The sequence below is a fragment of the Leopardus geoffroyi genome, chromosome B1, assembly GCF_018350155.1.
Source record: "Leopardus geoffroyi isolate Oge1 chromosome B1, O.geoffroyi_Oge1_pat1.0, whole genome shotgun sequence".
NCBI classification, from domain to species: Eukaryota; Metazoa; Chordata; class Mammalia; order Carnivora; family Felidae; genus Leopardus; species Leopardus geoffroyi.
Genome location: NC_059327.1, coordinates 145,948,032 through 145,965,426, shown reverse-complemented (window position 1 = coordinate 145,965,426; position 17,395 = coordinate 145,948,032). Strand labels below are relative to the sequence as shown.

Here is a 17,395-nt window from a genome sequence, read left to right as displayed (position 1 = left end):
TTCTAAATATCATTGCACACACAAGGGATTCGTTCCCTTGGAGTCATTACTGTGGGATATCTCCTAAAAATTATTGTACTGGTGAGGAGCATGAACACGTTTTATAGCTCTTATTGTTGAGTGCTAGGGCAGCATATAGAAATTTCTGGTTCACTTGAGATGCAATTCCTGATATGCTGAGCTGTGAGGGTTGTTATTAAGGCAAATGAATTTTTATATAATCTTATTCCCTCAGCTTCTGTTTCTGATAAAATTGCATAATAGGATATGGTACAAATATCCTTCAAAGTATTTACCTAAGAATCATGTATAATTAGAAAGATATTCTCAGGGAACAAGCCACTTGGAAAATGTTTCTCTACCTGAACAGAACCTGACTAAATCTTCCTCTACAGAAATAAGTCTCCAGATGACCCAGGGAGTCAGCAAACTGCAGTCCTAGCTTGTCTGTTTTTATAAATAAAGTTTTATTATAACGTAGTCACGCTGATTTGCTTGCTTCTTGTCTGTGGCTGCATTCCTGCTATAAATGCAGAGTTGAATAGTTGTGACAGAAACCATATGACCCACAAAGCCTAAAATATTTATTATCTGGCCCTTTACAGTGAGGGTCAGCCAACCTCCACCCCTCCCCAAGTATAACATAGGCTGTTGCTGAACACCACAGAAGTCATCCATATTTTTCTTACCATAGGCAGGATCATTCTGACCGAATATTAATGAGACTTTGAAGGATTCTGGGATAAAGTGAAGAATTAGACAAAAAACAAACAAACGAACACAAAACCTCACAAGTTATGTAAGCAACTATAGCAAAAGTGAATACATTGCAAATATTAAAGCACCATTACATTTGATTTGTATATCCCTTCCCAGAGGAACTTTTGAAGATGATTCTTTTGCTCATCTGATGGAACAGCGGGTCTAATAGAACGCTGGTAGTAATGAAATCCAGCCTGCAACATTGTGATCTTACGCGTTGGCCCTGAAGGCACAAGGGCTTAAGAAGTTATTGTCAAGTCGATCACTTGTATCTGCAGACTGATTCAAGCTGTGTCTTCCAACAGTGAACGGTCATTCTATCATACAGTCATATAGTCACCGTGTGAGCTCCATCGAGGGGTTTCATTCATATTCTGAGGATGGATGAGAGCTTCAAGGATAGATGCTTCCTACAGTGAACTTCGGAAGGGAGGGATTAAACATGAAGTGTGTGAGGAGCTTACCAGGCAAAAATACCTTTCACAAGGACATGTAGCTATTTCCACAGTTTTTGTGGAGGAAACTCAGAGTGCCGGGATTCTAAGGGTAGAACATGTAAATGGGGAGTGGTGAGCATTGAATAGCTGAAGAAGCAGGCAGGAACCTCGTGAGCCATTTTAAGAAGCTTAACATTCACCCTGCCAGCAGGGGGCAGCTACGGAAGGTTCTAGGCAAAAGAAAGACATGATGATAAGGGCCACTAGGGAACTTACAGAAGACAGATTTCAGGACAAGATGGAAACAGAAAGATGTTTGGGACTATCGGCAAACAGTACTGGGGTAGAGGTGCAAGAACAAGGCTGTGTTCTACGGAAATGGGGTCAAGTGTCCCGCATGTACAGAAGGGTCTGAAGTCTAGATGGGACCTATACATGATTTAGGACATCTAATCACTAAAGCGCTATGTAGGCAGTCCCTAGTCAGGAAAGGGGACAGGGATTTAATACACTCTGTGCCTTGTCAATGGTAATTATAATAGAGTTTTCTGGGTCCATTTACATGTCACATATGGACCTTCCTTCCCCCATCAAAAAAGGAAACAGGCATCTGTGTACCTTTTCCTCTCAGCTGCCAAAAAAGCTCCCCACCCAGCCTGGATCAGACCACTTAGCAATTATTCAGCTGCCCTAACAAAGCTATAAAATGGGTGGCAAGAAATAGATTCCACATGCAATCTTCTCAGTTTACAATTCTGTGATATTTAGAAGTCACAGAGATACCCAAGAAACAAACATCGAATAGCCTATATAGTTTATGTTTGATACCTAAAACAATGACTTTCTGAGAGCTTGGTTTTTTGGAACATGAAATACTGCATCATAATATATAACAAGGTGTGTGTATGTGTGGTTTTTTTTTTTTAATTTTTTTAACGTTTATTTATTTTTTTGAGACAGAGAGAGACAGAGCATGAATGGGGGAGGGTCAGAGAGAGGGAGACGCAGAATCTGAAACAGGCTCCAGGCTCTGAGCTGTCAGCACAGAGCCCGACGCGGGGCTCGAACTCACGGACCGTGAGATCATGACCTGAGCCGAAGTCGGCCGCTTAACCGACTGAGCCACCCAGGCGCCCCAAGGTGTGTGTTTTTTTAAAACCACACAGTAAATAATATGGATTAGTGTTTTTACAAAACTGAGGAATGGCAAACTTCCGTATAAACTGGACTTCCAACCTACATGAAGACATAGGATCATAAGCTTCCCAAGACGGAAGCTGGCACCGTGTGCTGGCTGGGCAGAAATCACATCTTGATAGTTGCTGGTGGACACCCAGAATTATTCACTGCAGCTCGTGAAGAGTGCCAGGCAGGAGAGACGTGACACAGGGGTGACAGGTGCAGGGGAACAATGCATAGGAGGGCCCCAGGCTCCTGTTCCTTTAAGGCTCCCAGGTTGGTTTTATGAGCAATAGTGGATCCAGAATTCACTGTAAAATGCTTAGGTGAACTTTGTACTTTGTGGCCCGAACTGCAGCTGCTCAGCAGATGGGAATTACCCACCTAGTGACGTCTGCCATGAATAATGGACTTTGCAAGAAATGAGCTCCTCAATCTTATCATGCTACTGAGCTGGCCGGAAGAAACCATTTTTATTTGATCTTATAAAAGTGTAATATTCATGGACGTGGGACAGCATGACGGATGGAACGGAGTTACGCCCCGCATCCATAGACAGAATGGATGTCAAATATTAGTGGCAATAGAATTCTCTCTCTAGTTTCAGTAATGATTTGCAATGTAATTAAGTGGATATTCGATCCCTTTCCTGGCAACCAAAAACCCTGGCCCCCTCTTTGCTAAGTGATTCTGACTATTTGGACCCGATAAAGGCAAATGAGAAACACTGTTGTACAATGTAACCCAACACAAACTTCAGAGGCTACACATGACACAAACTAAACCGGAGAAAAATACAACCCAACTCAGCCACCAAAGGCATATTTGGCCACGGCTGAGCTTCCTGACTTTGTGTGACTTCTGCCTCCTGGAGACTTGTTGAAAAGTGTCCAGGCTCCAAATCCGGCCGACCCTGAAATGCATTGTGACAGCAGTATTAGAAACAACATCCTGCTGTGTATATTTCCATGTTTAAGGACAGGAACCTAAATCATTTGAAAGAATACCTTCAAAGAGTTGAAAAATTTAGGCAGAATAAAAATGCTAACTTGCTGCCTTACACATTTAGTTTTCCCCATAACACACATGGATTTTGTTCATAATGTTAAATTCTAGCAATGAGATCAACAATTTCATGTTAGGTTACAAAACTGAATTTAAAACTTAATATGTTTTTAATAAAATAGTTATGAATTAAGCATGGAAAGGTAACAAATTGACCATTTTTTCTGGGAAAAAAGATTGTGACTTATTTTATGGGTCATAGTTCTGTATAGTTTCCAAACTTCATATAATAAGTGCATAATGCATGTATAATGTTGTCATAATTTTACTTCCAACAAAAATATAAAATAGGGGCACCTGAGTGACTCAGTTTGTTAAGCGTCCAACTTCGGCTCAGGTTATGATCTCGGGGGTTGTGAGTTCGAGCCCCATGTCTGGCTCTGTGCCGACAGCTCAGAGCTTGGATCCTGCTTCAGATTCTGTTTCCCTCTCTCTCTCTCTGCCCCTCCCCCTGCTTGTACTCTGTCTGTCTCTCTCTCAAAAAATAAATAAACATTAAAAAAATTTTATATATATATATATATATATATATATATATATATATATATATAATATAAGCTCCTGTATGTTTTTGGAAAGGTGGAACCAGGAAATAGGAGGACAACAGAAAAGAATAAATGGAGACTTATCATTAAGCCCTATGCCAAGACAACCCATCATTCCATGTTACTGATGTCTGCATGATGTCTGCAAGCAGAAGCAGAATTCTCTTAACCCGCTTTATCCTTCATTACTGTCAACTTGAATCCTTGAATTCAAATCGCAAACTTCTGCAACTGTTCTCTAAGCGGCTACAGCTCTGGGTCTTTTTTTTGCCTTTAGCCTCAGCTCCTGGCTCAATGAAGAAAGAAGACTACCTTTCCACCTTTGCATAGAGACCTTCCTCAGCTGGCAAAGTAGGTTATTCACATTTCCATTGCAAATGAAGGGATTGGATTCCACAGTTTGAAAAGAGAGAAGTTGGGAAGAGGAAGGAGGGCTGTTTTGATTTGACTGCAGGAAAAATGCAAACCCTAACTGATCAGGGACCTCTGAATTTGTCTGCCTCTCCCGGCTTCCTTTGAGGAGGCTGCTCTTTTTGAAAAGGAAGGGCTCCTAACATTTTTAGTAATTCTGCTAAAATATCAGTAATTGTTGCTGGCGGTCAGGATGATGGTGCCCCTGACTTGTTTGCTTTGTTCTCCCAAACAGTTCTATCCTAAGACCTAACTCCCTCTTCAGTGCTGACAACCCACAATAAAAAGGGCCTGGGAGTTTCGTGAGCTCCACTAGTAATCTAATCAATACGATAGTACAGCCAGACCTGCCTCTCCTCCACCACACTCCCCCTCGCTGCTTTTGGCCATATTGTGACTTTTATATTTTGTGGGCATTCATCTTTTCCTGATGGCGCCTGTAAAAAATGGCCCTGGAGCCATTAGTGGATAGACGTGTCAGTTTCTCTCGGTCCTCAACCCCTAGGACTCAACTAAGGGCAAAAGGGTTAAAGATTAAGGAGTAATTTCATAGTATTAAAAAGAAACTGGAAGTGATGGCTAGTTGGTAGATAACAAAACAAAGAAAAATGCTCAAAGTGTTTTCTTGAGGATGAAAACTCTACCCTTGAAGACAGGGGCTTTAGCTACTCAGAACAATGCCACTGGGTGTTGATAAGACATAAAAGAGGGGATAAGAAGGGAGAGGCAAAGGACTGTGCCATTTGTTCAAATACCGGTGCTTCTGAAGGAAACAGGAATGTGCTCCAGATCTGATAGCGGATTTTTGAGAGAATCCTTCCATAAGGGTAAATCTCAGTGTTTGATATATTAACACACTGGCGTGTTTTCCAACAGCCTCAGACGAGGGAAGATACTTATCTATTCCCTTTTCCTCTATGGTTTGGCTTCCGAAGATTTTTATGAAAAAGATTAAAAAAAAATTCACAACCTACTATATTCTAGTTGGCAGCTGCGAGGAGCTGCCTCCATGTCAGACCTTGTTCTCTGCTGTCACTTGCAGCGGCTGAACCCTTATGGGCAGCCCAAGCAGTTTGTGGACAGGGAGGAAAGAATGAGGGAAGTCTGTGCTCTGTCTTCTTTGGCCAGAAACACAGAGAAATATGGCCTCTGGTTCACAGCCCTAACACTACTCACAAATCAGGACTGATGCTTCTATTTCCATTCCAAACCAAAGTAAGGACTTGAAACCACCTCCACTTTGATGAAATCGTCCGTCTTCTTGTTCTAGCCGAGTGTTTTGTCTTTTTAAAAAAATGTTTATTTATTATAAATATTTTAATAAATTTTAATAAATATATTTATTAAATATTATATTTAATAAATATAATTAACAAAAATAAATATTTATTATTTATTTTCAGAGACAGAGCGAAGAGGAGGGGCAGAGAGAGAGAATCTCAAGCAGGCTCTGCACTGTCAGCTCAGAGCCTGACGTTGGGCTCAATCCCACGAACCTCGAGATCATGACTTGAGCCAAAAATCAAGAGTCAGATGCTCCTCCGACTGAGCTACCCAGGTGCCCCTTGCTGTAGCTGAGTGTTTGGAGAGAACAGGTACTGATTTATGTATAGTGGTAGTGCTTCGAACCAGAGACCGTATTTACCTGTTTCCTTGCTTTCTCAGTTCCTGAGCCTGCCACATTCCTCAGTTCTGTCCCCCTTTCCATCTCAAAGCCAGCAATGACCATGGAGTCATTCTCACCAGCCCCACTCTGACACAGGCTCCCCTCACAGAGCCCCCTTCCTGTCTCATCTCTAAAGACCCTGGGGATCACATTGGGCCCATCTGAATAATCTCTCTATTCTAGGGTCAGCAGATTGGCAGCCTTAATTCCCTTTTGCCATGCAACTGTAAAATATTCACAGGTTCAGGGGAGTAGAATGCAGCCATCTCTGGGAGGCCATTAATATGCCTATCACAGGATTTAAGAGTGGCTCCTCTCATATCATCTGAACACATAGGAGGCACCTTGTTAGAAATTAAAATCTGTATTTTAACCAAGATACCCAGGAAATCTGCGTATACATTAAACTCAAGAGGAGCGCTGATGTAATCAGCCCTTAGATATGAAACGGTATTTAAGGGTAGCACATGTCAAAACACTGAGCTCCTGATTTAGTTCTTTGAAGTTTAGTTCTCATAGGAATGCATCATCAGCAAGAATTTGAGGGATTACTATATAACAGATGATGTAATCGATGCTAGTGATACGGCAAAGTATACAGTGAATGAGACCCCCTGCCCTGTACATTCTGAGGGGGAGGAAGACAGAGGAAAACAAAAGAGCAAAATACACGAATTTTGGGGGCGTCTGGGTGGCTTAGTCGGTTGAGCGTCCAGCTCCGGCTCAGGTCGTGATCTCGCGGTCTGTGAGTTTGAGCCCTGCTTCGCGCTCTGTGCCGACAGCTCAGAGCCTGGAGCCTGTTTCGGATTCTGTGTCTCCCTCTCTCTCTCTGACCCTCCCCCACTCATGCTCTGTCTCAAAAAAATAAGTAAATGTTAAAAAAATTTTTTTTAAAGAAATACACTAATTTTACATAGGGATAAATGCTCTGAGAACAATAAAACAGGATCATGTGACGGAGTGCATAGTGGAGGACGTGTCAGCAAGGGTGATCAGGAGGCCCGCCATATTAAGCTGAAATCTCAATAATGGGAAAGAGCCAACCATGTGAAGAGTCAAGGAGACTGTCCCAAGCAAGAGATGCAATGCCCTGTATACAAGACTAAGCTTGGCATGTTTGAAGGAGAGAAAGAAGGGAAGAGTGGTTTCAGATGAGGTTCTAAAGGTCCTCCCGGCCAGATCTCTAGGGACAGGGAATGGAAGCAGGAAGCTGCTGCAGTTGTCCAGGCAAGAAATAATGGTGGCTTGGACTAGGTGGTGAGAATTGTTTGGATTCTGGAGGTGGAGCCAATTAGATTTGCTGTGGGGCTGGGTATAGAGATGAGGGAATGGCACAGTTGGGTTGGTATGTAGCTTATATTGGGGTCTTATTCTTCTATGAGTTAAACTTTCATTTCATTTTTTTTTTTTTCTAATCCAAGTCTTATACATTTCTGTAAGCCAGTTGAAAAGTAAACACAAGTGTGCCACACAACTCTGGTCATTACTGGAGCACACACAGGCTGGCTGTAAAATAACACCCTTTGTGTATGAACAGCTGGAGGCTTGTGTGCTTGTTGAGGATGACGACCTTGGCTCCACAGTCTGATGCCCCTTGTTCCCTAGGGATGAGAAATGATCTATCTACTCTGTTAATTCATTAACAGCCTCTTGGACCATTAGGATTGTTACCAGAGTGCCTGAAACACAGCAGGTGGCCAGTGATCCTCGGGGCCACGCACATGAGCATGAGCTGAAGACAGGAGCTCTCCTGACACACAGGCTCTTACCTCGCTCTTCTGTGACGCTGCCATGACTTTGACCACTGATTCTCCTTACGTTTAAAACAATACAGGGGCACCTGGGTGGCTCAGTCGGTTAAGCGTCCGGCTTTGGCCCAGGTCATGATCTCGTGGTTCATGAGTTCGAGCCCCGCATCGGTCTCTGTGCTGACAGCTCAGAGCCTGGAGCCTGTTTCGGATTCTGTGTCTCCCTCTCTGTCTGCCCCTCACCTGCTCACACTCTGTATCTGTCTGTCTCTCTCTCCCTCTCAAAAATAAAGAAAACATTTTAAAAAATTAAATAAAAATTTATATTAAGGGACCTCCTTGTTTTTCTTCTGGGTGCCCTCCATAGACTCCACACTCTATACAGAGCACAGAGAACATACCATAGCATTTGCTGTGCTTAACATCTTTAAACGTCTTCCCATTGCTCTTGGGATAAAAACTACAAATCTTTATCACAGCAGGGGAGGTCCTGCTCCGTCTCTTTAGCCTACTTTGAAGAGGTGCATTTCCCTGTGTCTTGTACCTCACCCACACTGGGTCCCCTTCACTTGCTGGAACCCTGAGCTCTCTCTGGCCATAAGGACTTCAGGCAGACTCCCTATGTCAGGAATGCTCTCCTGCTCACTTCCTTAAACTCGTTAGCTTCCTCCTTGGTCAGATATCGGGAGCCCCACCCCACCACCCCCGCCACTGTTTAGGCTAGTTCCTTATTCTCTAAAGGATCCCTTTCCTTCTGAACATCTGCGTCAGTTTGTTATCAATCAGGCCTTTAGACTTGTAGTTCTCAAAGTGTGATTCCCAGACCAGTAACATGGGCACCACCCGGGAACTTCGACATGGGAATGCTCACGCCAACCCAGACCCACTGAGTCACAAGCTGGGAGTGGGTCCCTCAATCTTTAGTGTAGCAAGCCCTCCAGGTCATTCTAGTGAAGGCTCAATTCGGAGATCCGTAGCTCCAAGCAGCTCTTGTCTTTTTTTGCTCAAAATTCCATACCTCAGTTTCTAGCACAACTTCTGGCTTGTGGTGTGTTCCCAATAATTATTTGTTGAGGGAATAAAATATAGAAAATTAAACCCTGACCTATTTTTAGAGGGAAAAATAAAACCTTTTACCAGTGCCACCACTTAACATATCCAGAAATTCAAGTAAATTCCATAAGTTAATATATTTCTAGTCTTTGAATTTTGATTTTATCAGATGCTTATTGAAATATTTTCAGTGTATCTTGGACAGATGGATGATCTTACTGTTTTCTAACTGACCAAAGTGATAAAATAGGTAAATGTGGAATAAGTAAATTGGGTTGGGAATAACAGTCACATTGATATGCTTTGTGATTGTCAATGCTCATTGAAAAATATCTGATATAAGGAAAGCTTTAAAAAATGAACTTTTTTCACATATCTGGGGGGACATTATTCACCTTTTTTTTTTGACATAGTAACTAATATCGTTAGTATATCCAATTTTTCATTATGAACATTTCTGTTATTTTCATTAGGTTATCAAACCTCATAGTGGAAATGTTAAAATAAATTTTTAAAAATGATCTCCATGTAGAAAAAATTTCTCATTTTTAAAGGAGATGGTCCCAACCATGTCTTGAACTTTTTGTCCCTGACTTATTTTATTTAAAAAAAAATGTTTATTTATTTTTGAGAGAGAGAGAGAGCATGAGCAGGGGAGGGGCAGAGAGAGAGGGAGACACAAATTCCGAAGCAGGCTTCAGGCTCTGAGCTGTCAGCACAGAGCCCCACGTGGGGCTCAAACTCAGATACTGTGATATCATGACCTGAGCCGAAGTTGGACGCTCAATCGACTGAGCCACCCAGACGCCCCCCTGACCTATTTTAAAATCCTGGTTCCTTAAAACAAATGTCAGGGAGCGCTCTCTTACCCTTTATTAAAGACAAGAGTTAAGAGTTAAGTGGCTGACCTTGGATCAAGTCATGATCTCATAGTTTGTGAGTTTGAGCCCTGCACTGGGCTCTGTGTTGACAGCTCAGAGCCTGGAGCCTGCTTTGGATTCTGTGTCTCCCTCTCTCTCTGCCCCTCACCCACTTGCTCTCTCTCTCTTTCAAAAATAATAAGTAAACATTAAAAAGTTAAAAAAAGACAAGAGTCCAGTGGCCTTCAGGAGAGGGGTGTCCTCTTTATAAACCCACCTGCAGGGCACGCTGGGGCACGCAGTGTTTGATCCAGTTTCCTTGATTAGAGAAGACCCTGGCCATGGAAACTGGGCAAACATTGCCCTCTAGCTCTACTGGCCAGGTAGAAGCAGCCTGTGGAACATTGGCTCTTTGTGCTGAATTTGTGCTCAGAGGTGCAGGTGGCTGGTTCCTTTGTTTCAGCAAAGGGTGCCCGGCCAACATGCTTGGAAAGAGACACCGTGTGGAATAATGCACTTTCTGCTAAAATTTATTACATCATGCTCATTAAAATTATTTACTAAGGACAGGAATGCACACATGGCTTGTGGGCTATGGGTAGCGCTGCAGCCCACAGGAGTGTGCATTGGGCTCCCCGAGGAGGAGACAAAGACAAAGGAATCCAGAGAATCAAATCTGATCTGCATTCTAAAACCGGATTTGAACTTTTTTCAAGTACTCTGCTTGGCATTTACTCACCTCTCAAGTGCCCTGATTTCAGCTTAGCACCTGAAAGTACTTTGAAAGCAACCATATATATATTTTTTTGAAACTCTGCTCACTTAGAATATTTACCATGTGAAGCAGCAGACCAGTGATGACCGCAGGCAATGAAAACGGCAACTGGAAACTTAGTCATCGGAGCGTGAAGCTGACTTATGCCAACGCCATTTACCCAGGGAAGTTTCTAAACTCAGAGAATCCTCATTCAGCAGTAAGACCTAAATGTTCCATTGCTGCTATGCTATTAATGTCACGACCTCTTATTTTATCGATCAAATGTAGCTCTCATGCAATGTGCTGAGGCCAAAATCTCCATTGAGTGGATTCTATTTCCCTATTCGTTTCCATTATTTTCACATGTTTTTGTGCAGGAAAAGAAAAATCCCTAATAAGTTTGTAATTTCTGCCTTGTTCACTGGAACAAAGCCTAGCGCAGAGCGGGAGCGGAATGATTACTCATCCAGTGACTAAATGAATGGAGGTGTCTGTCAGATTTGTGACATGTTGGATATCCTGGGTGGTCGGTGGTATTAATTTCTGACAAGTGTTTTGTACAGAGTTCCCCGGGCTCTGGGATTTTGTTTATTTCAGGAGGTCAGAAGTTCTCGAACTTTAATCCTTTCCTCCTCTGAGCAGTGGTTCTTACACTTCAGTATGCATCAGAACTATCTGATTAACTGTCAAGGGGAACCCCGGGGTCTGCATTGTCAACAACTGTCTGATTGGGAGGTGGGCGGCCTGTGGACCACATTTTGAGAAGTGCTATCTTCAAGTCTGGCATTTGTGTAAATGTAATAAAATTTTACTGGAGTTCCAGCTGATATGTAGATACCAGGGCCTGAAAGGGGCGCTGGGCTACAAAATATAAACTGTCAGTCCTCAATTTGGCCAATTCAAAATATGACATAAAATAAGGGTCTTCAGAATTGCAGACCTTTCCTTGGAAATATTCCCCCCTACCCCCACCCCCCCCCCCCAAAAAAAAGTGGTTTCATTCTCTTCCATCAAAATATCTGAGAATCTGATTTTTTTTTTTTTTAACCTCCACTACTGATACCTTGGCCCAAGGCACCATCATCCCTCCCCTGAACTTTCAGCTCCTTGATAATTTCTCTGCTACCACTCTTATGCCCTCTTCGGCCACACTGATCCAGTCACCCAAGTGCTCAATATCCTTCAATGGCTTCTCATCGGTGGGAAAGATGAAGTCTCACAATGGCCTACGAGATCCTGCGTGCTCTGGCCCATGACGTCAGGAGCCTTCGCTTCTGCTGTTCCTCCCACTTCGTTTACCCCAGCCTGGCTTCCTCCATCCATATAGGCATGCACCTGCCTCAGAGCTTGGTCTTGGCTGTCCCCTTTGCTCCCAGCCAGACACCTACACAACTGGCTTGCTCACCTCCTCCAGGCTTTTCCTCTAATGCTACCTTCGCACCGAGGTTTCCCTGGACATCATATATGAAATCATAACCCCCAGCTGTCCACCTCTAGCACTCATTATTCCCTTTTCCGCTTTATTTTATTCTTCCTACCTTTCAGTGTCTAATAATATATATATTGTTACTCATTTATCTTACACAGCAACTGTATCCCCCTTTGAGGAGGCCACCCCACAAGGCTAAAGGTTTTGTTTGGGCCATTGCTGAATGCTCAGGGTCCAGAATACCTGTCTTTGGGAAGCAGTTAATACATACTTGAGCAATGAATAGATGAATCCACTGTCTTTTACTTCACACCTTCTTCCCACCTCTTATATTTCATGTTTATCCTCCGTTCTGACTTTAATTCCGTTGTTGACCGTGTTTGTTCTCTCTGCTTTCCTGTGGCCCGATCCAGCATCAATTTATACCCACCACCTCCTATCATTTGTTTGGCTTTGGTCTCTTCCCAGTGAGACATGGGTCATGTTTCAGGGCCAATTGTGCGTGTGTGTGTGTGTGTGTGTTTTTCCCCGTCTTTTTTTCTCATCTGCTTTTGCTCCAACTCAGCCAGTTCAGTGCTCAGCTTTACTCTTAGAGTTTTCAAATTCCTGCTCAGTTATTCCCAAACCAATATAAGATGCTATTTGCTGTGTATAAGAAAACCACTGTGGATGTTCTATATATTACATAACCTAACATCAAGAGGGACACAGTGAAAATGAAGTGTGTCCTAAGGAGTAAGGGAGGGAGAGAAGAGGATGGGAAGGCCTGTTTTGAGCCCCTGGACCAATTCTTTGGATATCCAATTTATGAGGAGACTTAGATCCGTTAGTTAAGGCTGCTCCTGAGAATTCTGCCAACTATAGTGAAATTAGACCACTATTTTTAAAATATGAGTGATTGTTCCATGAAAGGTTATGGGTTAGCAGTCCTTAGGACTAGTACTCACTGACTGCACTGTTGATTCATATTGATTTTGTGGTTCATTCATCATGCTTAGAATGACAAAGTCCTGGGGCTTAATCCACCAATGACTGCTGAGTAGGATAACACATACAGGCATATAATTACCTGGTAATGAATGTCCTCTCATTGATGAAGATCCAGGAAGAGCACTGGTGAGCCATCATATTCAACTTTTCTCCTTTTTTGAGATCATCTGAGGATACCCTAAGACGTGAAGATAACATTAATGGTATACTCCTGTGATGCATTCATAAATTAGTTTCTGACTTAAATTGAAATGTTTTGCTTTGTCTCCGGTGAGTAAAAGTATTTGGGACAAGTTTTTAAGTAGTGTTTCTTCTATGGGCATGAGGGTTGGGAAGGGAAGGGAAGAGAAAGATTTTTTTTTTTTTTTTACCATGTGCCACAGATCTTATACTCTGTCTGTGAGCCACTTTCCAGATGTTATCTTACTCAATCCTCAGACCGTCCCAGCAGGGTGTGGATGTTATTACCTCTATTTCCAACACTTGGTAAGTAGTGGGACATATAATTTGAAACAAAGTCTGAATCTTGAAGGCCTCTAATTTTTTTTCTTTTCACCAACATTGTTTTTGCATTTCGGAAATTTTATACAAATTCCAATTTTTGATTTTCTATTAGTTGGCCCATTCCAAGATTCTTTTCAAAGATATTTTTTTTTCTAAGAGAATTACTATTGAGGATAAGTGAGATGCCCTCCAAAATTTCAATTGTTAGAAAGTAGGCTCAGTTCAGCGTTTTAACTATAACACATTTTGAGTGAGTTTCTAAATGGCATCCTGTAAACCACCTTTTCATGACTTTTCACAAAGTGACTTGCTTGACAACAAGTAATAATGTCTTGTTTTCTCTGCTCTTGTCCCCACTTGACCTTTGTAAGTTTTAAGATGTTTAGGTGTTTTCCTGTTTTTGTTATCCATATGTGCTTCTGAGAAAAATTCATTTTATCTCTCATGATATATTTCTCATTTGAAATTGAAAATTATATTCTTCATGTTCTTAGGGAAAATAAGTAGTAAAGGAAGAGGAACGTATAATTTAATTTTAACAATCTCTGAATAAAGATGATAAAGAGGGCATATGAAGAAATACTAGATGGGCCAGAAGTATATAACTTCACCTCCAGTCTTCCCCTTGGTAATCAACTTGAGAGTTGACAACTATGGAATGGAGAGATAGGGAGAGAGAAAGGTCAACAGGATAGAGAGATATTTCTAAGAAAGTACAATACAAACCGCAATGTTGGCCCGTGTTAAATGCAAATGATTTGCAAATTTGTAAGTTATACCCCGGGTCAAAATTGTGCTGATGATCACTTTACAGTTGATGGCTGTATTAGCTATGCTCCTGGTAATGAATGTATCCGGTATGGTTAAATTTGGCATAACTCCTGTCAGGAATTCTACTTCTGAATTTTTAGTATTTGATTTGGAACGCACTCTAAGGATTTTTTTCATTTTTCGATTTATCCACAATTCTGGTACTACCAGGTTTTAGTGATTCAAAAGTTATGTTCCTGCTCGCTCTATAAATGCACAGGTGTGCTTGGGGTGTTTGAAACTGCTGTTTTTTTGGTTCGGATCTTACTTTTTATTGAGAAGTATAAAAGAGAAAAAAAAAAAGAAGAAGCTACATGAGGAACTTTGACCGTCTGGAATAATAGTTTCTGAAGCCTTGCTGGTTTTACAGTTTCTAGTAAAATTTCCAGAAATTTATGAAAAAATTTAGATGTCTTGCTCTTATTACATTTTTCAAGGAAATTTCCAGAAACTTGTGGAAAAAAACATTTCAGTCAGTTTTAAAGTTCTGCTTACTTGACAGCTCAGTGTTATTCTCTTTAAGAAGATACTAAAGTCCCAAAGGCTTCTATAATCCCCCCACCCCACCAAAAGCATTTTATAATCATTGAAATTATTTCGGCAACATGGGAAGACAAGATAGTTAAAGTAGAAAAGAAATCCTGGATCAATGTTTGGAGATGTGCAGAAAAGAGGAAAATGTACCAAGTAAACTAAAAAACTACAGAATCAGTGGTCCAAGGCAAGGAAGGATTGGCCAGTTTGGTAAGTCTGTTTTTGGAGTATTTCTAGAATGAGTTCTCTCCTATATGGTTCTGCGCAAGGGAATACATTTCTTCTATTACAGCCACTCAACCCAAATTGACTGAACTGTGCCCCAGTCCTGCAAACACAATTTTAAGTTTCCAGGCATCTAAAATCAAGCTCTGACTCGCAAGTGTTGATTAAGTGTGATGTAACATCCTTAAAGTTTCCTTCAGGCTTTGGAAACCGTGGTCAGATGTGAATAACATCCTCCTTTATGTCTTCATCTAAATGGCATTCGGGTGTGACCAAAGATTTTAAGTATAATGTTTTCCAGTCATTCCATTTTGCAGAAATTACATATTTAATTACTATTGCTTCAAGCCTATAGAATCATAGGGGATATAGCCAGGATAAAAGGCTAGGCTAGAGAGAAAAGTTCAATTTTTATTAAAAAAAAAAAAAAGAAGGGTAGGGACTTCCTCCTTTTACTTCCAAATTAGCTTAATTTGGTTGGAGTAAGGTGTTTGGAAGGTATTTCATATCATCTTTCTCCAGGATAATAGCAATCTTCCCACCCACTGCCCAAAACAAAGAAAAAAGAAAAAAAAGAAAAGAAAAGAAAAGAAGAAAAAAAAAAGGAAAGCTATGTTCACAAATTCCCTGATGCATTATAGCACATTATTTGAAAATATATAATCTATTTGAAAGCTATGAGCACATCTCACTGGGAACATTGTAATAGTCTCTAAGCTGAACGCCTGACTAATTCCCCTTTATGTTTTTACTATCTGGACCATCACATCATCTTCTTGTTCACAAACTTTCCTGGGATTTCATTCTTAGCAAATACAGTCCAGGTCTCCTAACCTGACATTCAGGTTTTCTGCAATTCCACCAAAACATCTACTCTTCTAAACTTAAAATTGAAGATTTTCTCAAATACCAGGCCTACTGGTCCAGTGGCTCTCAAGCCATTGAGTCTCTTGTCACCAGTTAGTTACCTCACACGAGAGGGCCCTCATCACCACAGGTTGATGTTCAGATTTCTGTTTCTTCCTAGTCTCTGCTCAAGTGGGACTTATCAAGTCTCTCCATAGTCTCTTATCTGCACTGCTCTGATGCCATTTTCTGCTTTTCACCTTGTATCATTGCTCTTGATTTATACCTTTTCTACTCCTATCTTCTTGCTGAAAGAACAGTGTTCCTCTAGTTGGGGATGTCATCTTCTTTGACAGCTCATCATTGGAAGGGGGTCTCTTGGAGGACTTGTGATGGAAGGGACAGAAGCTTAGCCATCAGGCAAATCAACTCTGTAAGTCAGAAGTTACATGGGTATTTTAGGCTGCCTTGCGAGAAAGATACAGCATGTTCCAGGAGCCCAACAGATCCCAGTTACTCATTCGTAGGATTTGGTCTGGGCTGTTTCGTTATATAGCCGTTGCTCTTGCTTCTAAAACCTGAGTTTTGCCTCTAGATGCTATCATTTGAATCACCCACAAAAAAGGTTATTGTTGCTCCCTACTGAGAATCCCCTAGTGGTAACCTCATCGTCCAAACACTGTCTTCTCCTGGATATCTATTATTTACCATTTATTCTTTTAATTTACCCCTCCCTGCACCTCTCCTCCCATGTTCCAATGGCCTGTATCTTGACAAATGGTTCATTTTCTCTCTGAGCAGCATTTGACAAGGTTGATTGTTTCCTGCTTTTGAACTACCCCCCCCCTTTTTTTTTTCTTGAGGCTTTTGAGACAAAGCAGTAACCACAACAACCTTGCCTTGTTTCTTTGCTATTTCATGGGACTCCACATTTTAGTCTCCTGTCCAGACTCCTCTGCACAATCACAGAATGCTAGTTAGTTCTACTAGCCTATCCTCTCCCGTGTCCTCTTCTCTTTCTACACTTTCTTCCAGATAATCGAATCCATCTCTAACCCAACTTCCCTGCTGAGCTCCAGACCCATGTCACTACCTACTTAATCTGTGCTTGGAAGTCTAGAAGATATCTCCATGCAAATGGCCCAGACAGGACCATGGACTTTCTTCAGTCTCCAGAATTCCCTCCCTGACAATTCTTTCCCATCTACCCAATTTGGCACCATAACTAAGACTCAGTTTTATCTCTTCCTCTTTCATTAGAACGAGATTCTAATTCAAAAGTAAATCCTACTAACTGTACCTCCAACATATCACCTGAACTCAAAAGCTTCTATTTCCAATGCTACCACCCTGAGCCAAGCCATCATCATCATCACCACCTTAACTCCTGAATTTCTGCATCAGCCTCATGGCTAGTTTCCCAGCATCCACCAGTGACTAGTCTTCCATTCTCCACACAGAAGCTAGGATGATAATTTTATTTATTGTATTTATTTCTTATTTATTTTTATTTTATTTACTCTTCTTAAAGACTGAAATAAATCTCATCATCTGATGATTAAAAACTTGCAATG

At 41.5% G+C, this 17,395-nt stretch overlaps 1 protein-coding gene across 1 annotated transcript in view; it reads right to left on the bottom strand.

Moving 5' to 3' along the window:
- RASSF6 (Ras association domain family member 6) overlaps window positions 1-17,395 on the bottom strand; it is a gene marked incomplete at its 5' end in the record, with an annotated part of 48,782 nt that overhangs the window by 24,352 nt on the left and 7,035 nt on the right. The window contains one exon of the mRNA XM_045474938.1: window positions 12,982-13,080. Within this exon, the coding sequence (XP_045330894.1) occupies window positions 12,982-13,080 (99 nt within the window). The remainder of the gene's footprint in view (window positions 1-12,981; window positions 13,081-17,395) is intronic.